Raw genomic sequence first — 27,934 nt, 5'->3', positions numbered from 1 at the left:
TCAAGTAAATGTAACGGAGTAAATGTAACTAGTTACTACCCACCTCTGATCATTTCTAAATAAACTATTTGTTACTACTGTTCTTCCTTCTCATTTTTCCTCTCATCAAATTGCGCAGCGCCTTTCGGCTTTGACATGCGCGTCTGTGCCGGCTTCCGTAGCATAGCATAATGGCGTGGACGTTTCTCCGCTGCGTCTCAGGGCCTCATCTAACACGAATTCACCGATCACCGGACCAGTCTGGACCCGACAGCAGGAGGGTAGGGCTTCATTCATGGTTTTGGAGTTTCTTTAGAGGCGTCAATTGCTAAAACTGTGATCATATTTAATTCAGTCCATCCGAAAGGTGTTTGACATCCTGACATGTCACTTCGCTGCAGAAACCGGAAATACGATTTTCACATATAAATACCATGACAGAAAGATGCAGACCTTTCTTTTATACTGTCTCCTTTTGTTATGTGTGGGGGTTCACAGTAATAATTACTCTAACTTGGCTTTGTAGCCTGTTTCAGTCTCGTAAGTTGGTTCTGTGTAGCATTCAGGAAAGCAGATGAGCTGTAAAAACGGCATAAAAAGGCAAACATTTGTTCAACTTACAGCCAGCAGCTGTGGAGACTTGAAGAACAGATAAAGTGAAGAGAAACGGTTCCAACTCCATCTGTATTAGTGTCTAAATACTAATAGCTGTGTAGTAGCTGTGCTAGCGGCAGCTGACATAATGGAGGGCAGATCTTGATCAGATAATTAAAATGTTTCTGTTTTGCAACAGGGAAGAAACTACCAACCCAGGACTCTGGAAAAACACACCGACAATCTTCTTGGTTGGGTCAGTGTTACATTTTTACATTTTGTATTGTCTAATTGAAAGCGGTGGAGAGTTGCTTTATTTAAAGTTTATATTTTCTCCCTCCAGGCTTCGACACTGTGGTCTCTGTCCTACTACAGCTCTCCCCTGCTGCTCAGCTACCTCTACAGGAAAGGTGGGTTAGTTGGAAAGGGACAAACTAAGCTTATATATATATATATATATATATATATATATATATATATAATGTTGCTGTGAAATGAACTGAAAGTGAAACAAGAGAAAGATAAGATAGTCCTTTATTACTCCCTCAATGGGGAAACTCACGTGTTAGCAGCAGTACACTTAACACACACACACGCATGCATGCGGGGAAGGGTAAAAAAGGTAAAGTAAAAGTAAAAGATATATATAATTACAAAATATGGACAGTATGTACACATTGCAGTGGAGATAAAAAGATAAAAAATACAAGATAAAAAAAAATAGTGCAAAGGAAGAAAAACAGTGCAAAAAAGCAGGTAGAATGAGTGTGAGGTAGACAGGTATTGCATGGATATTATAATAATAATAATGGCAAATTTATCTACGTGAGATTATTATAGTGTTAATAGCTGAATGAGTCAAACAGTGTTAGTGCGTTTGCGGGCTAGTTTTTCAAACCATCGCTGCTCCAGTTCAATGCCACCAGCATAAAGTGTACGACGCCAGCTGCTACGGTTTTCAGCCATCCTTTCCCAGCTAGATGTATCGACATTTAACGCTTTCATATCGCGTTTCGCGACATCCTTGAAGCGAAGAAGTGGACGTCCTCTCCTTCGCACACCCTCACAAAGCTCGCCGTAGAGGATGCACTTGGGCAGCCGGTAGTCTGGCATTCTGTGCAGGTGACCAAGCCAGCGGAGCCTTCTGATCTTCAGAGTTTGGAAGAGAGATTTGCTGCCAGCCCGTTTCAAAACTTCTTCGTTCGTGACCCTGTCCTGCCACTTAATTCCCTGTATGTGCCTTAGGCAACGCATATGGAAGGAGTTATTGTAGTATAGGTATTGCACATATGATTATTGCACATATGGTTATTGCACATGTTATTATTGTCCGTTGGCCACTGAGAGCAGGCCTGGTTGTAAAGTCTGATGGCAGCGGGGAGGAAGGACCTGTGATACCTCTGTGGTGCATCACGGGTGACGAAGCCAGTAACTGATGGAGCTCTCCAGGTTCTGACAGTCTCATGAAGTGGGTGGGAGACATTGTCCATGATGGAGGACAATGTCTCCCACCCACTTCATGAGACTGTCAACAAGTCACTTATCAATGGCTAGATGCAAACAGTCTTGATTTTCAGCTTTTTCAATGCAAGAATATTCTCCTATTTTGTTTTTCACTTTTTTTTTTTGCAATTTGAATATTTGGGGATATTTGAACATATTGCAGAATAGGAACATTGTCACCGATGTCTGTTGATTAATTGGTTAAAAAAAACGTACTCTCTTAGAGAAAAGAATAAACTGATTAATTAAAAGCTGAAGAGACACTTGAGGAACTAATCTTTTCTCTGTTGACTCATAGTAATATTATAACAAGACCTCCATTCAAATTTTTGTGGGTTCCTTTTTTATCTCCGGGCTTCATTCACTTTTTTTTTTTTACTTTTCATAAACCCATGGACAAACAAATTGCACCGAAGATGTACCTTAAAGGGGACCTATTATGAAAAACACGTTTTCTCTTGCTTTAACATATATAAAGTGGTCTCCCCTCAGCCTGCCAACTCAGAGAAGGAGGAAAGCAACCAAATTCTGCAGTGTCTGTACAGCTGTCCGGATGAGCCATCCAGTCTGATGTGGCTTATACGAGGCGTTCAGATTCTGCTCCCGTCGTTACGTAACGACAGGAGCGATGCGTGAAACCACGCCCACAACTAACTCTGGCTGGAACAACAACAACAACTCCGCTGGCCGGAGCTTCCGCCATTTTTTCGTAGCGGTGTATCGCGTCATTCAGGCAGCCAATCAGCACAGTACCTCATTATCATAGCCTCCCCGCCCACTCAGAATCCAGCATAGAGAATGCGATTAGAGAATGGGAAGATAAAGACATGGCTCAGAGGCTGAATTTCTAATTTATTTAGCAAAAACAATCAAAAGCTTGTTTTTAAGACATTCAAGACCTGTGTAAAATAGGTATTAGATGCCATAATAGGTCCCCTTTAAAGGAATAATAGTGAAATTCATTGAATCTGTCTTTGTATCAACTAATAATTCAATTTTAAGTTCATAATAGAAATGGATGTTATTGTTATAGAGGGAGACTGCAGTTCAAAGGCTAGACAAGAATGTTATTAATGTATAGCTACACTCTTATTTTTTTAATACATTTTTATATGCAAAAAATTATGCGGGTCATATGTTTTAGTTGATCTTTTTTTTTCCCAGACTGTTCTATTCTTTTCTAGATGACAATTCTGACCCCAGGACTTAAAAAAATACTAATGGAAGTGTCCTTGTAAATTCGTCTTCTCCTACAAGTGGAATTAATATAAACTTAATCAAGGGTTTCATCCTGCAAGGCTGTGCATCACTAGAAATTAATTGCTTGCGGATGTGTGTCACTCCTTAATGTATGATTGATTCTCTGAAATTGATTTATGCACATGGTTTCAGGCTAGTTGTCAGACTGAATCATTTTATTGGTGCTCGTTATTTAGTCTCAAGTTTTGTGTGTTACTTTGCTTGTTTTCAGGCTACATCTGTAGCAGTAAATTGGTTCCAGTGAGTCAGTTGGTGGGAACCGTGATTGTGTGTCTTCTCGGAGTGGCCTGTCTGAGAGGTGAGACGACTGATATTAACCCACTGCAGGGCAATGAGTAATTCAGTTCATTCATCTTTAGATATTACAACATATGCTTCACATTCTGCACAGGAATAAGATTACATTACCATTGAGACTGTTGGGAGAGGTCTATACCCACAAAGCATACTAAACACAACCTTTGGGCTTTGCAATATATTTAATTTATTTTGGTGGGGGGTTACATAGCATCTACTTATTCTTCTCTTGGTTTTTCTTCTTCACTTCTCTCCATCTCCTGCAAGGCTGGGGGAGATGGAAAAACTCTGACTATGTTCAGTTTATCTCTGTTCTGGAGGAATCGAGGAAGAATCTCTCATCAGAAAACAAGGTGTGGTTGACAACTTAGGACAAATCCTCAGGATTTATGATAATTGAGACGATGTTTCGGAAATTAGAAGGATAAATAAATACTTTCTTTCTTAAATCATTATTCAGAATGGAAAAAATGCATACCATCTGTTATTTTGTTCTAGAGAAAACTGAGGTCCTACAACTTTGACTTCTCACACTGGCCATCGGATTTCAGATCGACAGAAGTCAGCAGTCCGTAGGTTTTTACTCTATTCCTTACTTCTGTTTGAAATGTCTTCCCCTTCATCCCAGTTATACTCTCATGAGGGTCAATCTATCTTATGTATATACATTCCGAGTACTTAAAAATACACTGCATAAGTACATCCACTGAATATTAAAATCTTTGCTGCTCACCAGTTTCCTCCTTTGACTTTGTTTGAAAGGAAACTGAGCAAAGCTGGCGTTTCTCTGCTGAAGCCAGAGCCCAAACTAAGAGGAACAGCAGACACTGTCCTTAACTCTGTGCGCACGTTGCCATGCCACATCATCGGGTAAGTTAAAAAATGAGTACAGGACATCACAGCCATGAGATACGGTACATAAAGTCTGGTCCACACTTGATGGATTTCAACTTTCTGATGAGGAAAACCTTGTCATCTTTTACCAACAGTCAGTATCTTTATCTTTCCTTTGCAGGTTTCTTGTTACTCATTCATTCGGGAGGAGGATGCTGTACCCTGGCTCTGTGGGTTTACTGCAGAAAGCGATGAGACCCATGCTGCACCAAGGCCAGGCTAAGTTGATAGAAGAGGTAAAAACAAATTAATAAATACAATCTTCCTCAGTCAAATGTTTAATATATTAGAAACAAAAGCTCAGTTTGTTTCTTTTTTTCTTTTTTGAACATCACTGTCGCAGTATGGTGGCCAAAGAAACAAGCTAGTGGCCTGTGACGGTAATGAGATCGACACAATGTTTGTGGATCGAAGGAGAGATGGTGGAGAGAAAGGCAAAACTCTGGTAAATGTCTGCATTGATTTTTTTATACTTTTATGCCCCGGTCTTGTTTGAGAGTCTCAACAAAACTCTAGTCCCCTTACAAATGGTTCTTGAAATCTGCCGTAGGTCATCTGCTGTGAGGGGAATGCAGGCTTTTATGAGGTGGGCTGCATGAACACTCCTCTGGAGGGTGAGGAATACTTCACAACACCTCATATATGACACTTTGAAGGGGCAGTGCTTCTATGTTTAGAGAATGTATGTTAGTTTTAGTTAAACCTTGTCTTGATGGTTTCCTGTAGGTGGCTACTCTGTACTGGGCTGGAACCACCCTGGCTTTGGAGGTAGCACTGTAAGTAGCATTCTCACATTTGTACTACAGTTCAATAAGGTGTGTGTTGTATGTCTGTTGTGATTTGTTTCGTTCAAAAAACGAAACTGGGCAGTGGAAGACTACGGCATGTGGAAATTCTTGTTTTAGTTGGGGCACTGTTGCACAAGAGCGCTCATGCACACCCATGGCTCGATAAAACCTGGGAGGAGGTGACTCCTCTAACTGCTTTAGTGTTCTGCTTTAATTAGGTTATTTTCTTTCCTTTTTTAGCTTGATAAGTTGTTTGTACTTTGATCAAAATTACATTTTTGCACTTTCTGCCAGGGAGTGCCATTCCCTCAGAATGAGGCCAATGCCATGGATGTGGTTATCCAGTTTGCAGTACATAAGCTTGGTTTCCAACTGAGTGATATTGTCATATATGCATGGTCCATAGGAGGCTTCACAGGTACATTAAGACAATTGTATACTTATTAGTTCCTCCGTTTGGTGTTTCTCATTGCTCGTTTCAATTGCTTTTTTCTCTTTTCTTCCCTAGCCACTTGGGCAGTGATGTCTTACCCAGAGATTCAGTCCGTAGTGTTGGATGCTTCCTTTGATGATCTGCTGCCTCTGGCTCTCAAAGTGATGCCGGAAAGTTGGAGTGAGTGCTAGATACGAAAGATCATAAACTTATTCAGCAGATTGTTTTTGTTTCAGTAATTTAAGCATTTTTTCTCTCTCTTCCAGGACCTTTGGTACAACACACAGTGAGGCAATACATGAACCTCAACAATGCAGAGCAGCTTCTCAAGTAAGTGGTGCAGTCTCATTAGAGTGAGAGGTCACACGGGTCACACGGCCTCAAAATAAAATATCACATTTCTTTTGCTTAATGCCACACCTGATCTTCAGTGAGATCTATTTATTTTCTGTAATTAAGTTGCCTGCTAACTTAAGTCGCCATCGCCTATAGACAAACTTTACAGCCGATGGCTGTTTACACAGTGACAGACATCACAAAAACAGGCCACTTCCAGGCAACTGAAGAAAGATCTTGTTTTGGGAACACTTTTGGGGAAAACTATTCACTTATAACACCCCATGCTTATACGTTATGGATTTATCCGTGTCTGAACAGAACTATACAATATATAATTCTGGAGATTTAACTGAAAATTGTGTTTCATTTTTAAATATTGCTATAAACTGTTATCTTGAATTGCTAAAATCAATGTATCGACTATCTGTTGTGAGAGGTTGAACTGTGAATCTGTAATCTTTATGCCAGACACTGGAAAGCAAAAGTGAACCTCATGGTGATCATATAATTGATGATTAACACATCCGGGTCGGTTTTTTCAGATACCAAGGACCAGTCCAGCTGATCAGGAGGACCAGAGATGAAATCATCACCACAGCGTAAGTCCCCACGTCTACCCTAAAATAACTCAATGCTGTAGATTTGTTTTTCATTGTGCCAACACAGATGAGATAGATCATTGCTAGAAACTAACTGAGCTGCAAAGAACATCTTCAGTTTGGTATTTTACCAGTGTTGTGCAAGTTCATACTTCTCATGAACTAGTTCAAATTCAGTTCATTTCAATATTTTTAGGTGAGAAGTACGAATGAAACGCCACCCTTTCCTAAAACTGTTCACTGTATACAATCATGTATTGTCCTAGTGGCTTTTGAACTTTACTCAGAGGCTGTAAATCTCCAACAATGTAGTCCATTATCAGTTTGTCTACCTGTTGCTGGGAAATCAAGCCCCTGAAGGTGCAGCAGTGTGACGTGGGTCGTTTGGGGCTGTTGGGTCTTCTTGGTCTTTCCTGATGACTTTGTTTGATTGTCAAGGACTTTAACTCCACATGACGTTTCAAATTTGAAGTTGACGAGGCAGACGTTCTGACTTGTTTTCTCTGGTGGACATAATTTGCACAGAAAGGTTAGATTTTTACCGTCAGACTTTGGGAGACGATGTGTAAAATTCCTGCAGATAATGATTAGCTGATCATCATCTGACGGCTCTTGTCACTGCGTCTGCAACGTTTCTCTCTTCACTGGTCATCGTGAAGACTGCACCGGGCTCGGGCCGCCGTTGCCATGGAGCTGGTGCCCGTTGCTATGCTAGTGTGTGCACTGCATTGTGGGTAATGTAGTGTGAAGTCGTCGTCTCGTCGAGTATTTTAAATGTGTGCGCCGCCCGCTTGTGAAATGAGAAAAAGGATTATTCTGTAATAATTGGACCTAAACAGTGAAGCTGAAAGTCACATAATCTGAACAGTTCAAATTCCAGTTCATTATCTGCGGATCTGAACAAGTTCACATTCAAGTTCTTTATTTGCAAATATGTTGCGTTCAGTTCAACGTTCTCACAGAAATGAATGTGTTCAATGAACGAGTTCATTTGAACTTGTTCATGCACAAAACTGTATTTTAAAGATTGTATTATTGTACTCCACATGAAGAAAAATTAGCTTCAAATCTACTCTTTGGAAACCAATGGGTCACGTGACCTAATGCGTCGTCCATTGTTTGATACAGAAAAAGTGGCTCAATGGCTGTGACAGTTAAACTTTGCTTACTGTTTCTGAGTTGCAATTACTAAATACTTAATATATGCAAATGCACCAATGTACTCAAACATTTAATGTTTCCTTTGCAAAAGATAATTTATTATGCTAATAATACAAGACTCTGCCAGGTACCAGGCTGGATATGCTGTCTGTATTAAACCCTCTCCCTGTTTGCAGTGCACTATTTGTGTTTGAACACCAGGTGCTTAATTAGCATGCCTCATTATGGTAGTTAATATGGGGAAGTTTGTTTTCCTTGCAAAAGCTATAGGGGGGATACAAGTTTTGGAAGACTGCATTTTCCTTCCTCTGTGATTTGTATCCCTTTTCAATAAAACATGTATGCTGCGCACATACATCAGATTGTGCCTTGTGGTAAATGTGAAATGGTTTCTCTCTGGAAGGAGAAGACAATGCAGAGCAGTTGCCTTCGCGTTTCAATTTTAATTTTGTTGAAATTATTACAATTAACACGTGCAGAAGAATGAAAGCATTTATTTTATTGGGCGCCACACACACACTTTCACAGATAAAACAGCCTGCAGACAATTAATGAAAAAATCATGAGGCTTTGTCTCAGTTGGCGGGGATGAAATGGAATCAGTTTTGTTGTTTCACTTTTACGCGTGTGTGCACTTGCCCAACTAGGGACGTACTTCATGTCAGAGATGATGACGTTAGCACAACAGTGGCGTTCAGTTTCAGTTTTTAATTTTATTTATTTTTAGGCTCATACCAGTGACACGGTAGTATCGCTGGCTTCAGGGTGTTCCAAAACACGTCTTCTACAAACAACTCTGGCTTAGGTTTTGTTGAATAAATAATATGCCATGCATTTTTTATCTGAGGTTGTATTCAACAAATCTTGTGGCTTCGTGAGGACAAGAATTATTTTTTTTTCTTTTTTGGTCGCGGTCTGTTAAAACTTGCATATAAAAATAAAAACATAACACTGAAAACTAATAATACTCCTGGTAAAATGCCAACTCAAAGATTGAGGAATCCGCAGGTTAGCTCCCCCTCAGTCACAGAATACGCTCCCCAGTAAAGCCGTCTGAACTACAGTATTTTAGGGTGGCTGTGGGACAATGGGTAGAGTAGAGTCTAAACCTGAAGGTCAGCAGTTTGATCTCCAGTCCTGTCACATATCAGTATGTCAATGCTCATCCAGGTTTGAGTGATGAAGCGCATCGCTGCCGGTTTATGGAGGGAATACGTCATAAAAGGGTTGCAGTGGGTTCATGTGAATGGATAAATGAGAAATGCAAGGCACAGCGTTTTGTGAGGTGTAAAAACTGTAGTTTCCACAATTTAACTGGTTATTTTATCCGTGTTTGATGTGCACCTTTTATGGTGTACCAGTTGTTTTATGATATTGTTTGATCTTTGGCAGCACAGCGGCTTAGTGGTTAGCGCTGTAGCCTTACAGGCAACTTGGTCTGACTCCTGAGCCTGGCAGAAGACTTTCTCCTGAAGTTTGCATGTTCTCCTCGGGCTTGCTTGGGTTTCTTTTTTTTCTCTGAGCACCTCTGCTTCCTACCACAGTCCAAAAACATGTGTTGACTCTAAATTGCCCGTAGGTGTGAGTGCCAGTGTGTATTGTTGTCTGTATATGTGGCCCTGCGATGGACTGGCGACCTGTCCAGGGTGAACCCCTGGCCTTTCGCCTGTAATGAGCTGGGATGGGCTCCAGCAGACCCGTGACCCGTATAGGATTAAGCAACTACAGAAAATGGATAAATGGATTCATCATCTCCACAATAGCACAGTGAAGATGGTTTCTTAATACTGTTCCTAGTAATGAACGCTAACTACTAAATCCTTTTTAATGTAAAAATGAATTCTTCCCCAATTCTGTGATCAATTGTTCAGTTAAATGACTTGTCAATTTTATATGTACTACAGGGGTCCAGATGACATCATGTCCAACAGAGGAAACAACCTCTTGGTCAAACTTCTGCAGTACAGGTAAGGTTCCTCATTCTCACCTCCTTGTTCTCACTGCTGCAGCTGCTCATTTATCTGGACCTGTTGATGTACTTTTCCTGGCCAGGTATCCTAAAATAATGACAGAGGAAGGGATCCGAATTGTCAAACAATGGCTTGGAGCTTCTAATCCAATAGAAGAAAGTGAGTGGATCTACATGTTTTTACAGAATTGTTAAGGAATGCTGGATAGAAGCTAGGGCTGTGTGATTTTGGACAAAAATAAAATCCAGATTTTTTTCTCTGAAAACCCGATTTCGATTTCGATTTTTTTGGTAAAACTACAAAAGACAATGGAATAAATTGTTTCAAATATTTTATGTTTATTTTTAAAGAAAAATAGCAAACAAATTTCCCTATTGGGAATGAAGTGCAATTGAAAGATACTGTAAATCCTCCTTGAGTTTAGTAAAGTGACAACATTTACAATTTTCTTGACCAAACAAAGATGACTAGTCGAGCTGTCTGCAATGCAGCCAGCTTCAAAAAAGGAAAATCGATTTTCCTTTTTTTAACATCGATTTTGATAAATAAATCCGATTTAGATTTAAAATCGATTAATCGCACAGCCCTAATAGAAGCTTATTAAAAGCCATGTAATACCACCTCTCTGTCCCCCCGCAGCATCTGTGTACAGCAGCTATGAAGTGGACGATGAGTGGTGCGTGTCTGTGCTGCAGTCTTATCAGGCAGACGGAGAAGTTTTGTTTCCATGGAGTGTTGGTAAGCTCTGGTTCCTTTCACACTTTCTAGACACAAATATGAACGTGTGCTTATGTGGTCTGACATTCTTAATGCTGCCAGGTGAGGACATGACTCCAGAGGGAAGGCAGCAGTTGGCTCTTTTCTTGGTAAGTATGCAATTTATTGTCTATGCTCTTAATCTAATTGTGTTCCTGTCTGATTTACAGGGCAGGCACTTGTCTTTTATCTCACATGTCCAAGCTGGATTTTTACACAAACATCTCTTTTAGTTCACTTATTCACCATCTAATTTATTTTTACTTCAACAAGCCTAAGCTTCCTCGTCTCTTCCCTTGCACCCCAGATAAAATGAAGAGAAAAATAAATAAAAACAGCTTCTCAGACATCATTACCACAAAGAAACACTTTTCTGGTTGCCATAGTAACCAGCTCACCTGTGCTCTCAGGTTGACGGGTGTAATATATTTTACCACGCTCAGCTTATTGAAGTCATTTAACATCAAACAAGAGGAGTGCCATCAATTACAGCTAATGCTATGCCTTCCCTCCCCTGGTAATGCCTTCTAAATTGGGCTTTATTCACCTCCCGTGTAAACCTTTAAGAGATAGGAGAGATTTGTAAGGCACTGAGCCAGATAGACTGAGCCTAATATAATCAAGCTCTGCACTTATTGTTCGTCTCCCTCCCACACATCTAATTTTCCATTCCTCCTCCATCCCCACTGTCTCTCTCTCTCTCTCCAAGGCGAGGAAGCACATGCGAAACTTTGAGTCGACACATTGCACTCCTCTCCCTGCCGCCGAGTTCCACTCACCCTGGAGACTCTAAGGAGGGAAGAAAAAAGGCTGGATGGATGAGGGGAGATGAACAACAGAGGAGATGGATGGCTTGTAGTTGGTGTGTTCCTGGCATGGTGTGAATGTACTGTGATCTTTGGGCCCGTTTTCCTACACATTTAGCCAAAACGTGGTAAAATGTCATACATCATTTCTTTTACAATTAGTTTTGTCATTTCGTTCAGCTTTTCTCAGAAAGAAAAAAGGAATCCAGCATTTTTTTTAAATAAATGCACATGCCATTACTCACTCCCTCCATTGTTTGCCTTTGGCTACATTTGTTTAAGAATATATCAGTAGGCATATATACACTTAATCTATTTAGAGGGAATCCATTTTTAAAAATGAAGCCAAAGTGATCACTCTTTTCAGGTTTTTATTTTTGTTGGTTTTTTTCACTGTGGGCACCATCTTTAAGAGTAAGTCTGTAACCTATTATTATACTCTATCGTTCCAATAAATATGCTAGATATAAATTTGTTATTTTTCTTTTGGATATCAACTCATACAAGTAATTACTTGACTGCAAATGTGTAGGAGACTCATTGTCTGTTGAAAGAGCTTTATTGACTTCGTTCCCTACTGACAATGACATGGAGGGGGATAAATCCTGATTTACACAATACTAAAGCAAAGGTTACATCATTTTCCTGAAATTGTCTATGGCTTCTTTGACTTTCTCATGTTCAGCCTGGCTCTGCCGTAGCTGTGGATGAAAAAAAAGTAGCTATTATTTAACAGGAATTCACATGCCCCGAAGCTAAAGAAATCCTGCAAATCCATTTCTTTTTCTCACCTTCTCAGCATCCTGTTCCTGCACCTTAACTGGCACCTTCTCCTTGTAGTCACTCTTTGCCATCTTCTCGCTCAGTTTTTCCATCTGTTTCTCCAAATCACCTTTCTTTGTCATGAGCTTAGTTACTTCCTTCTCCATGTCAATGAGACCCTGGAGAGTGACATGCAAATAGGTGTAGTAAAGAAGGACAGCAGTTGGACGTTTTGATCTAATTTCAGCTCTGAAGGGGAAGAAAATGCATTACTGAATTCTGAGGGATCCAATTCAAATGTTCCTTGCATCTTGACTCGATTACCATATTTAGATTTTTTTTTTTTCCCTTTCTCCTGTGGTTTTAGGGCTATTTCACTATTCTTATGAAACTTGTCAAAACTTCAGTATGGCCCCTTGGCCAATTAACTATTAAACCATCAGCCTATCTTTGGCATAAGCAGCCTAAAAAACACATAACAGAGGGATATAAGAAACCGCAGAGTATGAGGCAGATTACTGGCTCTCACCTTGAGCATAAGGTTGACAGTACATCTGTCAGATGCAATAGCCACAGCGCAGCCTTCTGGGACGAGCTGGTTTGCTGTCAGAGGGATGACGGCCTGAGAATAAGACAAGGTCTGGATCTGCAGATTGTATTTCTGCACCAGTGACACGGTTGCAGAGTCTCTGCACTGAAGGTAGCCTAGGAGAGAAAGATACAAATCCCAGATTTTGGTATTGTAGCCCAAACAGACTCATGTAATGTGGTTAAAAACTATATGCTGGTTAGTAGTTTAGTCTCTTTTTAACATGCAGCATATTCACAAGCAAAAATGTCCTGCATATACAGTTTTCTGCATGAAAATGTGTCTAAGGTTTAGCATATGAGGTGTAAATGGAAACGTTAGTGACATTTGCTGAAAGACTTGACCACCTATATACGATTGCTTTCTAGTGCTCTATCACCCTTTCATAGCAAACTGAGGAATTACTTAAGTGTTTCAAGCAATTCAACAAAGGAGAACGTGTGTAAAATACTTAAGTCTTTAAAACAAACGTAGTATGTTTGGAATTGAGTTTGTCATCTTACAGTCAGCTCTGGTCTTTGTCAGGTTGTAGTCTGCTCTGAGTGACCGGATGGTCTTGACAACTGCCATGATGAACTCCATGTCATGGTCAACCTCATCGCTCTGCCAGCAGAACTAGAAACAAGATACCAGAAAAAAATGTTTTACTCAAATGCTCAGAGGCGTATCAGAAATATCAAATTCCATTAGCCTTGCAACAACCCAAGCAGTGTTTCAATATAACCTGCTTCTCTAGTTTGTCGTCTCACCTCCTGTGTGTCTGGGTAAGATGTGACACATATGCTGGGAGGATCACTCTGCGGTTGTCGTCGTGGTAACCTCTGGTAGAGTTCTTCAGAGACGAATGGCATCACGGGAGACAAAAGGCGGAGGCCGACCTCTAGACAGGTGTAAAGGGTCTGTCTGCACACCAGGGCTAGCCTCTGGCACGCACCCTCTTCTTCTGATTTACTGAAGACTGGTTTTATACTTTCCTGGAAAACAGAAAGAAAATCGTGTAAGATTTGTATTTTTTTTTTTATTCAAATGACAGAGCAACTCAGGCTGCTGGATGGTATCGATGTTTCTTACCAGGTACACGTCACAGAGCTCGTACAGCCAGAAGTTGTAGATGGCGGTGGTGATGGCTGGGAAGTCGTAGGCTTTGAAGCCAGCGTTACAGAGGGCGACAGCAGCACAAAGTCTGGACAGGATCCACCTGTCCGACACACTCTCCTCTCCAGACAACTAAGAAGAAAATGTAATAAACACAACTTCAATGATACATAGATCCTAAAAACCAGGGCGTTCACATCTACTTTGTCAGGCCACGGGGACAGCGCCGTCGTATAGGGGGGAAAAGTGGTGACAATTATAAGGGCCCACACATGGCCCCCCCAGTAACCTATGAAAAAATGATTATGCATACATAATACACAATATATACTCATACTAATGAATCCAAATTCAAACAGAGCCACTAGTCACACAATATTCTCTAATTTAAATCACTTCAATAATTGCCTTTGCCCCTTCCCTTCTTAAAAACGGTGTGGTCCACCCAGCTCTGTGCGAGTGAGCAGCGCACTGCGCGAACGTGAGAGCACAGCTGGACTAGATGTACAGGAGCTAGATGGTGGAAAGCTATCATGCCCCCCAACAAGCACAAATCCGGGCAGGCCCGGTTCTACGAGGGTGCACAAGCATTGCACCCTCAGTTTATGTGTTTGCTCAGTTGAAAAGACGAAAAGAAAACTGACAAATGCGCGCGCGTTAAGCCTGATTTATGGTTCTGCGTTAAATCGACGGCGTAGCCTACGGCGACATGCACCGTACGTACGGGTCACCACGAATCATACGCCATAAGCTCTGCGTTGGTGTAACGCGGAACCATAAATCAGCCAGTGTCTGTCACTTGAAATGACTGTCATGTTTAGTGATGGTTTTGAGCTGTATAGATAAAATTAGTTTGAATTTCTATGTTTTATTTTCAGGGTAAGAAACATCTGTTGCTAGATTATCTGGTGGACTAAATGTAGCATTTTCTTTGTTCTGCAGCAATATTGCTGCAATAAAGCATTTGAAATACTTTAAATATTCTTGTTTTTCTAGTATAATTCCACATGCAGTGGATTGTATTATGACACATTCAAGCCTAATCAGTAAATTCTTCTTTTTTTTTTAGCCTAATCAGTAATTATGAGCATCAAACGAACGTCCGTTACGTTATCATGATGTGGTCTTGTAAAGATGTGTTTCTGCGACATTTGAGTATCCAAAAACAACAAAAAAAGTTTTGTTAGATTTGTTGTTACAGCAATAAAAAAAAGGGCCCACGGCAATATTCTTTAAGGGGGCACAGAATTCCTAGCAACTGCACTGCACGGGGAATGTATTACTAAAAGGTAAAGCTTTGCTAAAAAAAAAAAAAAAAATCCAATCAAATTGAACAGTCTTTATGTTGTCTGTCCTTCTTGTCCGTTGGTCTCACCTGGGCTTTCTCCGATGGTGCAAACTTGTCACCCAGAGTCCTCATGGCGAACTTTACAGCATTCCACAGTTTGTTGCAGAAGTGGCGGTAACCCAGGATACGATTAACATCCAGGTTGATATCCCTTCCTGGGAAGAAAAAGAAAGCCATTCTTTTGTTATAACTTTGCTCTTACAAAATTGAATTTCTTAGCACTCTTCTTTTCTATCCACTTTATTAAGGATGAGATGCAGGCCCCTGGCCAAGAATAGGAAAACAAGACAAATGAGTTCACCTTGGCTGGTGTAGGCGCACAGGGCAAACCGGAGAGCATCTGTCCCGCACTCTGGGATGCCATTTGGGTAGTCTGACTTCTGGCCCTGCTTTGCTTTCTCCACCTCCACTGGATCCAAGTTGCTGTCTATCAGCTGGGCATGAAGTCCCTAGAGTTTGTGAAGGGTGAGGATGTTTTCAGGAGTGTTCATGCATTTTAGCTTTTTAATGCTTTAACTGGCCATGAAGGAAAACATTCAGGGTAAAGTTCAGTTTACAACAAGTCATCCGGTGCCCTCTAGAGGACAAGTCCGCTTCATCTGACTGAACAATTTCCCCACAGCTGCTCAAGAGATTGATGGGCTCAATAAAAGCTTGTTGGAAGCAACAGTAGGGAGTTAATAAAGCTTTTGTAAGAATATGGCCCTTGAGGGACCGATAAGCCTTTGTGTCTGAGCTGAATCAAGGTGTGATTTTGGTTTTACCTCTAGAGAGATCCCTGTGATGACATCCAGGGGGTCAATGACATTGCCCAGAGATTTGCTCATCTTCCTTCCGTGAGCATCCCGCACCACTGCATGGAGATAAACCTATAATAATTTTAAAAAAGGGAGGGAAAACAACTTAATAAAAGATTATTAATCAGTGTAAACATTAATTTTCATATTTTGTTGCAGTTCTGGTGGTTTTTCACCGGTCTCACCTCTTTAAAGGGCAGCTTGCCTGTAAGTTTGAGGCCCATCATGACCATACGGGCAACCCAGAAGAACAGGATGTCATGGCCCGTCTCCAGCAAAGTACCAGGGTAGAACACGTTCAGGTCTTGGGTCTAGAAGAAGTAAATACACAAATACATTGAAGAGAACCCTGATTCTTGCCGAGATATGAATATGGAAAGGATCAAGTAGTTGGATCTATCCACAGGCTGCAGCTAAACTCAGTATGGAGAAGTCAGAATGTTTTTATATTATTCTTTATAGATGGGCTTATATTAGAGAAGATATTTTTTCTTCTACGTCACTTGTGCCAGTAGTGTTTTACCTCATTAGGCCATCCAAATATAGAGAAGGGGAAAATGCCTGATGAGAACCAAGTGTCCAGAACGTCCTCGTCTGAAAATGGGAACAAAAGTTATCTAACCGATATGAATATGGAGTAGAACTGATTAAATGAAATGATTCCGTGTTGAGCCGTAAGCTGAAGTCATCAAACTCCCAAGAAATATAACAGCAGTACATAGACAGCTAAACATGTAAAGCTCACCCTGTCTGAGTGTTATTTTATCAGGAGACACATTGAAGCGTTTCGCTGCCTTCTCTCTGGCCTCCTCCTCTGATCTCCCACTCACCCAGTAATGACCATCCATGTCCTAACAAAAAGAGAGATGGATCCAAAAAAAAAAGCAAAAGCCTGAGTTACACTGATACAAATGGTTTATATGTGTCACCTGAAATCCTCCAGACCTCCACAACAGAGACAGACGTCCACTTACCTCTCCTGGTTTTACAGACGGATCATTGACGGTGATGAAGTAAGCAGGAATACGGTGACCCCACCACAGCTGTCGAGAGATGCACCAGTCTCTAAAAGAAACAAGAATACAAAAAGTTCAGGACTGTATGAACACTGAATTATTGATATAAATTTACTTTTTGAAATAAAAAAAAGCCAAAAAAACAATCAGTGAACCACTTGATGTGACAGAAATTTAATTGTCATAACTCTCATCAGAACACTTTTACTAGTTAAAAACGCCTCCAGTGTTAGTTTAATGGGTTTTTTCATTATCATTATATTTAATGTGAAATAATTACCCCATTGATACATTATTTCAGTCCCAGAACTGTTATATTATGAAGACAATTTACTTATTTTGTGGACTTCAAAATTCTTAAATGCACTTCTGTCTAAATTTGTAATGTAGCAAAATCTGTAATTACTTAAAAAAAATAAAACAAAAAAGTCATCAATGCTCATATTTATCATGATTATATACAGGCAATGAACATTAATGAGGATAAAGATGATTACCGAATGTTGTCCAGCCAGTTGAACCACGTCTTGAGGTGATGATCGGGGATGATTTTAAGCCTGCCCTCTCTGACGGCGTCTGCAGCCTGCTTGCCCATATCTCTGCAGTTCACATACCACTGGGGCTTCAGCAGCGGCTCCACGATGTCTTTGGAACGACTGAAGGAGCAAACACGCAGCAGGGCTTGAAAAGTTATCCTAAATCAGATTAATCGAGAAAACCAATAACCTGCGCTCCACTTGCACACGCAAACCCGGGTTTACCTGCAAACTGGGACAACCATGGGGTTGTCTTTGATCTCTTTAAACTGGCCTCTGTCCTTGAGGGCCTGAAGGACTGATTTTCTCGCCTCGAAACGTTTCATGCCCTGGAAGACAGACAAGGGGAGAGGGGGGGGGCGAAAAACACACGGAGCAAAGAAACAGTGAGCTGGATTCTTAGTGTCACAGTGGAAATGCAGTCACTGCAGGTGGCAGAACAATAATGAGACACTTTACCAGGAAGGGAGGAGGCACATTAATGAGCAGGCCATTCTCATCCAAGATGTTAATGAAGGCCAAATTGTGCCTTTCTCCGACCTCGTAATCATTATGGTCATGGGCTGGGGTGATTTTGACAGCACCTGAGTGGGAAATGGTGCACAAGGACAGGAGAGACAGAGAGGAGAATGAAGAAAGGGCAACTGTAGTAATGACAGAACCCCAGCTTAGCAACTAATGGTTATTCTCATCACCCTGCAGAACCACAGGCTCCATCACCTTTCCCTGTGACCAGTGCCTACCTGTTCCAAAGCTCATGTCCACAAAATCATCAAAGACTACTGGCATCTTTCTGTCGCAGAAGGGATGCAGAACCATCTTTCCCTTAAGATGCTGATATCTTGGGTCAGCGGGGTGGACGGCTACGGCAGAGTCTCCCAGCATAGTCTCGATACGAGTTGTGGCCACAATCACCTCCTCATCTTGGGGGGAAAAAAAAAAAAGACTATTTTAAGGGGACATTTTATGAAAATCTATTTATATTCTGGGGGGAAAAAGTGCTTGAAACAAAAATCCATAAAACCACATTGTATAATTCTTAAATAATAAATTAGCATTTAATTTATAGATACTTTACTAAAACGTATGTCATGACAAATACATGACATAAGTATTTGATCACCTACCAGACCTGTTAGTTCTTTAACAAGCCCTCCTGTTCTCCTCTCACTACCTGTATTGTTTTCCCCCTCCTTGTCTACATATATATGTATGGTTTATACCAAGTTTGGTAAAAATCTAAAGCATATATATATGCATTTTAAACTTCAAACAAGGTTTTGTATTCTGTGTGTGTGCATGAGTGTGTCTCTCTCACCAGCCCTCTTGGCAGTCTACTATATTTTACATGACATAAGTATTTGATCACCTACCAGACCTGTTAGTTCTTTAAGAAGCCCTCCTGTTCTCCTCTCACTACCTGTATTACCTGTACATGTTTGAACTTGTTACCGTTATAAAAGACACCTGTCCACACACTCAATCAAACAAACTCCAAACTCTCCACAACGGCCAAGACCGGAGAGCTGTGTAATAACATCAGGGATAAAATTGTAGACCTGCACAAGGCTGGGATGAGCTAGAGGACAACAGCTGGTGGGGCATCAATGATCATAAGGCAGGTGAGGGAACAGCCCAGAACTACACGCCAGGACCTGACCTGAAGAGAGCTGGGGGACCACAGTCTCAAAGAAAACCTTTAGTAACTCACAATACTCTTGTGGATTAAAATACTGCAGGGCCTGCTCAAGCCAGTAAATGTCCAGGCCCGTCTGAAGGTCGCCAATGACCATTTGGATCAGGGCTGTCGGACTCCAGTCCTCGAGGGCCGCAGTCTTGCATGTTTTAGATGTGTTGCTGCTTCAGCACACCGTGATACAAGGAGCTGTGTCGTCAACAGAGATGTCCAGACCTTGATGACCGTTAATTAGAATCAGGTGTGTTGATGCAGGGAAACAACTAAAACATGCAGGACTGGAGACCGACACCCCTGATTTGGATGATTCAAAGGGGGAATGGAAGATGGTCATGTGGTCTGAGACAAAATAGAGGTTTTTGGCCTGAACTTCGGTCACTGTGTTTGGAGGAAGTAGGACGAGTACAACCCCCAGGAACACCACCCCAAGCGTGAAGCATGGAGGTGGAAAACTCATTCCTGGGATGCTTTTCTACAGAGAGGACTGGACGACTGCATCGCGAGATCTTGACCAACAACCTCCTTCCCTCAGCAAGAGTATTAAAGATGGGTCGTCCAGCATGACAACGACCCGAAACACACAGCTCCGACAAGTAAGGAGTGACTCTGTAAGAAGCATCAAGGTCCTGGAATGGCCTAGCCAGTCTCCAGACCTGAACCCAGTAGAAAATCTTTGGAGGGAGCTGAAAGTCTGTATTGCCCAGCGATGGACTGAAGGATCTGTATGGAGGGGTGGGCCAAATTCTCTGCTGCAGTGTGTGCGTGTAAAAGTATGTGTGTGTGTGTGTGTGTATAAACCTGAACAAGAACTACAGGAACGTCTGACTTCTGCTATCAAAATGTTTCTGTACCAATTATTAAGTTCTGTTTTTCTGGTGTATCAAATACATTTTAGATTCTGTCACTCACAGTTGAAAAGTACCTCTGATAATAATTACAGACACGCTTTGCAAGTGAGGAAAAACCTGCAAAATCGGCAGTGTATCAAATGTTCTCCCCACTGTATGAGAGTCTCAAAGTGACTGAAAACTCAAACTTTGACATAAAAACAAAAACCTTGTTATTTTGTCAAGATATATATAAAAAAATCTTTAAAAGGCATCATTATTCTCGTAGCACTCTGTGGTATCATGCTGAAAGTGACTTCACGTACCTGATCCATCCACCTTGTAGGAAAAAGACACCAAGACTCCAAACTCTACTTTCTCCTTGTAACCGGGCACGGGCAGCAGAGTCCTGCCAGTGAGCTCCTTTTTATCCACCTGCAAGATGAATAAAAGGTTTAATCAGGAGAGGACTCAACGAAGGGCACTCACAAAAGGGATCTTTGGTGTTTTTTTTTGTGTTTTTTTTTTTAGCAATCCTCAGTTTCATTATGGAACCAATAAACTCTTTTCTATTGCCAGACTACTATTACCAGTCAGAGCTTGAAGACTTTTTTTCTTAAATTAATCCTAAAAGAGTTTTCCCAGGAACATTTGTGGAAATAAATAAATCGCTATTTAAACACAGCACTAGGGGTATTCTCCAAGTATATAACCATCCTTTGTCCCATATTGACCTAATAAGATGAGTTTTCTGGGGGAATTGTATCACGCCGAAGACAGAGCAAAGCTGCTGTAATGAAAGACCAAGACGCTTTCTGCTCCTTGTGCTACCCTGGCTTTACGGGCTGCTTTTGTGCTGTAGTACAAGTCTTGACAGTGGTAAATCTAGTTTGTCAAGGGGCTATTAATTAGCCACTTTTGTCCAACAACCCAGCACTTGCCCTCTGACTTTGGAGAGAAGTCGCCGTCTTATCACCTTGCCATTAAAAGGAACAAAATCGGAATAAAACAGTCCTTACTGAGGCAAGACAACAGTTGCTGCTCACGTGCGTCTTGTATTTGAGTCAATACAGTAATTAATGTGCTACATATTGATTCATAGAAAATAAAGCTTTATGATGGATATTTTGGGGCCAGAATTCTACGATCTAACAAGTGACAAACCCCAAAAACGAAGCAGCAGAACTGCAGATCCATGTTTTTTATGGTTTCTTACTGTACTGAAAATGGCAAGAAAATGTTTTAATAATTATAACTTAAGTAGTTACAGTTTCAAACAGGGAAAACATAAATCCAGTGAGGTTATACCTGTACCATCTCAATAAAAAGGTAATTCAGCATATGATCAGCTCAGACAAGCCTTGCATCAGGGGCGCGTCCAGATTCATGAGGAAGGGTGAATTAGACCCAAAAGGCCAAAACATAACCAATTATTGTTTTAAAGCAGAGTCACTTGCCTCTATATCAGAGATGGCAGAGTTTAGTGTGCAGGACCAGTTGACCAGCCTCTTGCTCCTATAAATGACTCCCTCATCATGCATGCGGATAAATGCTTCCTGGACTGCATAGGACAGTTTCTGAAAGAGAGAGGACCGAAGCATTACAATGACATACTTCTTCAAATTTTAGTCAAAACAGACGACAGGTCAGAGATTTTGGAAAACCCACAGGGTCCATAGTGAAGCAGGCTCTGTCCCAGTCCAGAGAGGATCCCAGCTTCTTCAGCTGATGGTAAATGCGGTCTCCCTTCCTACAAAGACCAAAGACATATTTAGACATGCCTCCCAAGCAGGCCCTCTTATCTTCCACTACTTCCTCTACTCACTCATTCTTCCATCTCCAGACTTCCTGGATGAAGTTTTCCCTGCCCAGATCGTGACGACTCAAACCTCTCTCTCTCATCAACTTTTTCTCCACCACCACCTGGGTGGCAATGCCAGCGTGGTCACAGCCTGGGTTCCACAGGGAGGTCTCCCCTCGCATCCTGTGCCTACAAAGAGAGTGACATCGGATCAAATGCATGGCTTTTAGGCCACATGAGAGAAATGTTTCACTGAAATATGACTTGGAATTTCAGGCTGCTGGACTGTCCAGCTCTGGCTACCATCTAGTGAGACTGTCCTGGATGGCGTTGGTGAGGGCGTGACCCAGATGAAGTGATCCGGTCACATTGGGAGGGGGGATGCACATCATGAAGGTGCCACGGGGGTTCGGCTCACTAAGATTCCTCTACAGAAGGCAATGATGGACATGTTATTGCAGAGGAAGATGCTCAATAAAGAATAGTTACTGCTGTGTTAATGTGTAACAGGAAGGACTCTCTTACTCCATACTCGGGTTTGAAGAAGCCCTGCTTCTCCCACCATGGATACCAGGCAGCCTCCACATACTGAGGACTGTAGGAGTCAGGAAGTGGACTGGCAACATCTGAAGAGAAGGAGAAGAGAACGAGAGAAAGACTTCAGTCTGAAGCTACATCACATGACAATGAAGACAACAGTAGCTTTAAGGTAGTTTGGGGATTTTTTTTTTACAAATCTTTTACCTCAGGTTAGCTACCTTCATAGCACAAAGAAGCCATAAATATCTGACAGTGACAGCTTGAAGACACAAAACCATGAGTGACAGACGCAAGATAAGTGAAAACACTAGTAAAATAATGAGCTCCTTAAATAACAGCTGTAAACACGGTTTGTTTTTGTTTTTTTAAACCACAGAAACTCTTAAATAGTTCTTATAACAAATGTATGAAATCCACCTCTTTTTTGTCTACACTGGTACAACCATATATTAGCTACTCTTATACAATATTTAAACATCTACTTCACAGTAGGAGCTTTCCAAAGATAATAAGAAAGTTCTAAGATGTAACTGTTAAGTGATTGGTCAAAGACATGAGCACGCCATTACTTTTTTTTTTTTTGTTTTTCCCCAGTTAGGCTTGTAAAATTCAAAGAAAAAAAAAAGTTGAGTGACAGGGGTGCCCTGGGTCTACCGAGCCAGTAAACAATGGGTCTAGGCTGAATATACAGATGTTACACATCTGTTCTAGATTTTATCCAAAAGTGCTTTCAGATAGACTTTAAATTAAAAGTAATGAATTGGCAGCATACGCTTGACTGATAAAGGGAAATGACATGATGTTTGTGACTGGCATTTACGTATTAAAATCACATCCATGTTAACACTGTAAATGAAAGCTTGAAAAAGGTCTGTGTACAAAGTTCACAGGGAAGTAGGTAGTTGTCTGTTGCTAGGTAACAGGGAGCTCATAGGTCTACTTGGTTCAAAAGCGTCCATAGTGAATTGTCACCTTTTCTCTCTCCAGCGGTTGTAGGGATGTTGTATGCAATAACCCCCAGCTCCTTCTTTTCAGGTTTGGCCTTTTTCTGGGAGGAAAACAAAAAAGAACATATAAATGTCAACAAATGGAACATTATTTTTTCTGTATATAGAACTAAAACATTATTTTCCATATTACACAAACCTCTTTAACTAGGTTCAACATACATGATTTCTTTGTGTGTTGTTGACAGGTTGTATTACACACACAACATTGCATGATTATCTTGGAATGAGGAATTTGAAGTCCTTGTAGTTGAGTTTCCATTACCCCTACATCCATGCAAAACTTAATGATCGCAAAGAAAAACCTGTAATGGAAACGACTCAAATTCTAAATAAACTGCCAAATATTGCAAAAATGTTTTTATGCTTTCTCGGGGTAGTTTTTCAGACATGTCAATAATCCAGTTTATCACAAAACTAGTGGAAACTGAGCATTTGGCAGTGCTAAAGTCATCACTATCTTGTTTCCAGCTGTTTTCCTGGCCTCATTAATACGACGTAGTTGTGCTATAATACTTAATTATCATTTTTCATTACTGCATTACAACAGAGCTTTGCTCTCTAGATGTAATATGTATGATCAGCCACTGCCTTCATCCTCTGTTGACTATTTTCACAACAACATTCGCAATCATTTGTGAAAGACTAAAGATGTTTTCGTCCATCTTCAAAGTCGAGATCCTCGTTTTGAAGAGAAGTCTCGCAGGACAAGATACGGAAAGAACTAACAGAGTTGTGCTCATAAAACGAAAAACACAGTTCAATGGAAAGACCGCTCGCCCCCAGCGCTACCTTTATCACAAATTCAGAGTTCTGCTTTTCTTTTGTGAAAAAGTGTAAAATGGAAACACGACTAATGAGTTGACACTGCACAACTGATCAGCAAGAGGTTTGTTGTTTTTTTCTGTAAACTTACCTCCCACCTAGTGTGTCTGGTTTCCATTAACAGGTTTGACTGAATAGTTAAACAGTCTTTCTGTACACCATGACTCATAAAGCTCTAGGTGGATTTATGTTTTGCTCCTCTGGTTATTGAGGACAACCAACAGCTTTTCTCCATGTTTTGCTTCCGTCACGTATTATAATAATCATTGGTTCTTTTTTCCACCATTACCTCTGAAATGTGTGACCTCACTGGCTACAGGAGTCCTCCCCTGCTAACGCTGACCAAATATCAAGCATATTAGATCATTAAAGTCTGCAGCACATCAGTGAGGTTTACAAATAATGTCTTTGAAGCTTTCACACATGATGATTGGTGAATGCTGACTGAACACAGATTTGCCTCTGATTTTTAGCCCTTTTTCTGTGATCTAGAAAATGTCTCTACAACATGAAACTGTGATTTCAGTGTGTAAAATCAAGCATCTGTACCTCTGTAGGTGGTTGTGCCTTTTTCTTTGCCTCCATGTCCTTTTTCTGTTGAAATTTTTCCAGCTTTTCTCTCTTCTTTGCTTCCTTTTTCAGCTGTGCCTCCGTCTTTGGTGGACCTGAGTGAGGTTACAAATATAAAACGACATTAAATTTTGTGTTATGCGCAATTTAACTTAGATGTGCTTGCGTGGGACTTCCTTACCGTTATTTGTGGGTTCTGCAGAGTCCACAACCGGACTGACATCAGCCGTTTTAGCATCTCCAACAACATTTGCCTTCGGTGTTACGGGTGCCACCTTCTCACAAAGACCGATTTCCCCCAGCACCTTCAAGAACTGCGGCTGATTGATGCAGGTTGTGAACCATCTGGTAACATTGACAAGTGCCTTCTTGTCTGTTGACTCTAATGCCTGCAAAAAAGAAGATAGAAAACATTGATAAAGAGTATCTTAATGGAAAACTGAATTATAAACAGTGCTGTATGGCACATACGTATTTGAAAGGTAGGAGAACAGCTGTAGCCACAGCCATGTCCGCCAGGGTAATGCCTTCTCCCACCAAGAACGTTCTCAGTGTAAGCGTCTGATCAAGAACCTTTAGCACACGCATCAGCTCTGACCGGGAACTCTGTTGCAGCTGCAAAGGCACAAGTCAGATGCACAAGAAGATTTTACAGGGATAATTTAAACTCCTGCCAAAATGTAAAAAGAAATAGAAAGGAAAACCATTTGAATACCTTTTTATCAACTCCCATCACCCCCATTAAAGGGAAGACCACAGCACAAGACACTGGGATGAGCTCATTCTCTGCAAAGCTGAGCCACTGCCACACCTGGCTCTGCTGCTTTGTATCGACACCAGTCCTCTTTGCCTGACAGGCCAAGTACCAAGACACAGCACTACTCCCACTCAGGACGGAGTCGGCGCCCCCAGCAACCAGCGCTAAAGCTGGCCTTGAGCGGGCTTTCAGGGATGCAGGCGGGTCCTCTTTGATGATCCGTGGGCGGGACGACGGACAAAACTCTGCAGCTATGAGAGCCAGGAGACTCCTGAAGTCATCAGGGTGAGGGGACACATAGAGCGTGGCCATCTTTGGAGAAAAGCAAATTATATAGCCATCAGCTGGTTTGCAGTAATTTTAAATTCCAAATGGGGAATGGGGAATTCCTAATGGGGACTTGATTATCTCTTCAATATTAAACATCATATTTTCTTTTGAGCAAAGAGCTGTTATCTCTTTGTCAGTAAAAAACAAACATATAAATCTACATAATTACATGATTTACCTTTGAAATATTTAAGATGTCTTCGTTATTTGGTTAATTTACTGTTGAAGTTCTTCTTTTCAAAATTGAGTGACTGCAGTTCTTTCTCTGTTCATCCATGTACCAATGCACCTCTTAGTTTGCTTTAGTCTGTTTCCTTTTTCATAATTTCTCCTGTTAAACCGTTATTGATAACTGTATTAAATGTGCCATATTTCTTTAACGTGTCTTCTTCAACTCTGGATTTATCTATGAAGAAAAATTTATGAAAACTTCTTATTCAAGACTTACACAACATGTGTAAGTGTTACTGGATATCCCTTCAGACCCCATTGTTCTGTGCCAGGCACCTAACCTCCTGTCTGCATGTAGACAGGAACCTTTATTTACCCCATTATTAACAGTGTTGTATTAACAGCACAGTAGTAGAAGAAGAGAAGTGAAATGCTAATGTAATAACACAGGCGCAACAATCTATAATGTGATCAGATGACATTTTGTTTATGTAGTCCGTCCATCCATTCATTCATCCATTTCCACTTATCGGGGGTCAGGTTGTGGGAGCAGTAGCCTAAGCAGGGAAAACCTAATACACATAGTCCCTCCAGCATGTCCTGGGTCTTCTCCCAGAGGGACGTGCCCTGAAAATCTCACCAGAGAAGCGTCCAGGATGTATATCTATTTAACTTTCATAAGTTATGCCGTTAAAAAAATGTAAATAGTTTCAACCTTAACGTCTGATAATTTAAAAAGAAAAACAAAGTAGGATCACATTCATGATTAACTTTATTTAATTACAAGACAACATGATGCAAACAGCAGCAGAAAGACTGTCACAGCTGTCATGCAAATCTAACGGTACTTTACTTTGGTCAAAATACTACATAAACAAATAAACACAATAAGGATCTTTTTTTTATTTTTACAAACAGAATGATGGTTTCACAAATCAACATGTGTTTTATATCATCTTTAACGTCCACAAATTAATCTAGTTCCGATTTGACCAATGCAAGTATTTTGGCTGAGTGGGACCATGTCTTAGGTAGGTAAATGAATGAATGAATGAATGAATGAATGAATGAATGAATGAATGAATGAATATCCCCTTTTCCATTGCCCTGAAGTTGACGAATGGAAAGCAAACTAGTGTTGCAGCCTTTATGGCAATACTTTATAGTAATTATTTCTATTCAAACGTGTCACAAAAACGAAATTAAGTCATGACCCCAAGTAAGACACCAGTTTGATAAGATAATGCTCTTGGTGCTTTGTTATCCGGTTACTTCTCAAACCACCACCTGTCAGCTGGAGAACAGTCCTGCCAGGCAGGCTAAGCAGCCTTAGCTTTAACTAACTAACACCTGGGTGCTTCTACGGATAACTTTATCTTTACTGTTACACTTTCAAAGTAGTTTCTAACCCCGGAGAAACCAGGTAGTTACACTTACCTTTAAATGAAACAGAGAGACGTCAGCTTAGTTAGCATCAGCTTAGCATGCACACACCACCACATGGGTCTCTGCGCATGCGCCGACTGATGCAACGAAGAGACGTGTCCGGGTTTATCTTGTTACTTCCGCCAGAACTAATAAAGTTAGTTATTATTTGTCATTTTTAACAAAGATTGGATGCTTAGAATATGGACATCAAACTATGTGTTGGTTTAAGACATGAGTTGTTTATAAATCATGATTTATACATTTCTCTTGCAGCTTGAGGGTTCTGGGCAGTACCACTGACATCACTTTTGCCTTCAGTTTCCCATGTCTTCCTTCAACCTCTCTATTCCTCCAACTTCTCATGTTCTCTCTTCTTGATGTTGCTCTTGCGTTTGATTGCTATGTTTGTCATTGCTGCTTTCTTCTGGAGTTTGTCTGCCACCACATTGTTCGGTGGGTT

At 40.9% G+C, this 27,934-nt stretch overlaps 2 protein-coding genes across 2 annotated transcripts; one reads left to right on the top strand and one right to left on the bottom strand.

The window, feature by feature from the left end:
- The first annotated feature begins 146 nt into the window (after positions 1-146).
- On the top strand, positions 147-11,850 carry abhd16a (abhydrolase domain containing 16A, phospholipase). The gene is made up of 20 exons (XM_061717141.1): positions 147-260; positions 773-829; positions 917-983; positions 3,548-3,634; positions 3,901-3,986; positions 4,132-4,205; positions 4,396-4,503; positions 4,649-4,763; positions 4,871-4,972; positions 5,078-5,141; positions 5,254-5,303; positions 5,610-5,733; positions 5,824-5,928; positions 6,015-6,078; positions 6,630-6,686; positions 9,752-9,814; positions 9,900-9,976; positions 10,457-10,555; positions 10,637-10,683; positions 11,283-11,850. Exons 1-20 carry the CDS (start codon positions 171-173, stop codon positions 11,364-11,366), a joined length of 1,620 nt encoding a protein of 539 aa, XP_061573125.1. The 5' UTR covers positions 147-170; the 3' UTR covers positions 11,367-11,850.
- A 69-nt stretch (positions 11,851-11,919) lies between these two features.
- On the bottom strand, positions 11,920-27,563 carry vars1 (valyl-tRNA synthetase 1). Its single transcript, XM_061717140.1, has 29 exons — positions 27,484-27,563; positions 25,504-25,857; positions 25,260-25,403; positions 24,970-25,177; positions 24,768-24,883; positions 23,359-23,434; positions 22,372-22,472; positions 22,150-22,274; positions 21,871-22,035; positions 21,714-21,795; positions 21,503-21,622; positions 20,372-20,480; positions 18,266-18,445; positions 17,982-18,106; positions 17,748-17,851; positions 17,484-17,642; positions 16,945-17,035; positions 16,716-16,821; positions 16,494-16,564; positions 16,156-16,281; positions 15,938-16,042; positions 15,475-15,622; positions 15,201-15,328; positions 13,802-13,957; positions 13,480-13,704; positions 13,234-13,345; positions 12,671-12,846; positions 12,171-12,320; positions 11,920-12,080 (listed from the first exon to the last, which is right to left on the bottom strand). The coding sequence occupies exons 2-29, from the start codon at positions 25,855-25,857 to the stop codon at positions 12,012-12,014; spliced, it is 3,831 nt and encodes a 1,276-aa protein (XP_061573124.1). The 5' UTR covers positions 27,484-27,563; the 3' UTR covers positions 11,920-12,011.
- Positions 27,564-27,934: the final 371 nt, after the last annotated feature.

This window comes from Cololabis saira, chromosome 3 (genome assembly GCF_033807715.1).
Source record: "Cololabis saira isolate AMF1-May2022 chromosome 3, fColSai1.1, whole genome shotgun sequence".
In the NCBI taxonomy this organism is placed as follows: domain Eukaryota; kingdom Metazoa; phylum Chordata; class Actinopteri; order Beloniformes; family Belonidae; genus Cololabis; species Cololabis saira.
Note: the sequence above shows the minus strand (reverse complement) of the source record. Positions and strands in the feature narration are given on the sequence as shown.

Coding starts and splice junctions, on each gene's coding strand:
- abhd16a (XM_061717141.1), top strand. CDS start 171: ATGGCGTGGACGTTTCTCCGCTGCGTCTCAGGGCCTCATCTAACACGA. Junction 5,929..6,014: donor AGTGATGCCGGAAAGTTGGA/GTGAGTGCTAGA, acceptor TCTCTCTTCCAG/GACCTTTGGTACAACACACA. Junction 6,079..6,629: donor AATGCAGAGCAGCTTCTCAA/GTAAGTGGTGCA, acceptor CGGTTTTTTCAG/ATACCAAGGACCAGTCCAGC.
- vars1 (XM_061717140.1), bottom strand. CDS start 25,857: ATGGCCACGCTCTATGTGTCCCCTCACCCTGATGACTTCAGGAGTCTC. Junction 18,107..18,265: donor GGACATGAGCTTTGGAACAG/GTAGGCACTGGT, acceptor TTTCCCACTCAG/GTGCTGTCAAAATCACCCCA. Junction 16,822..16,944: donor CGTCTGTAAAACCAGGAGAG/GTAAGTGGACGT, acceptor TCTTTTTGTTAG/GACATGGATGGTCATTACTG.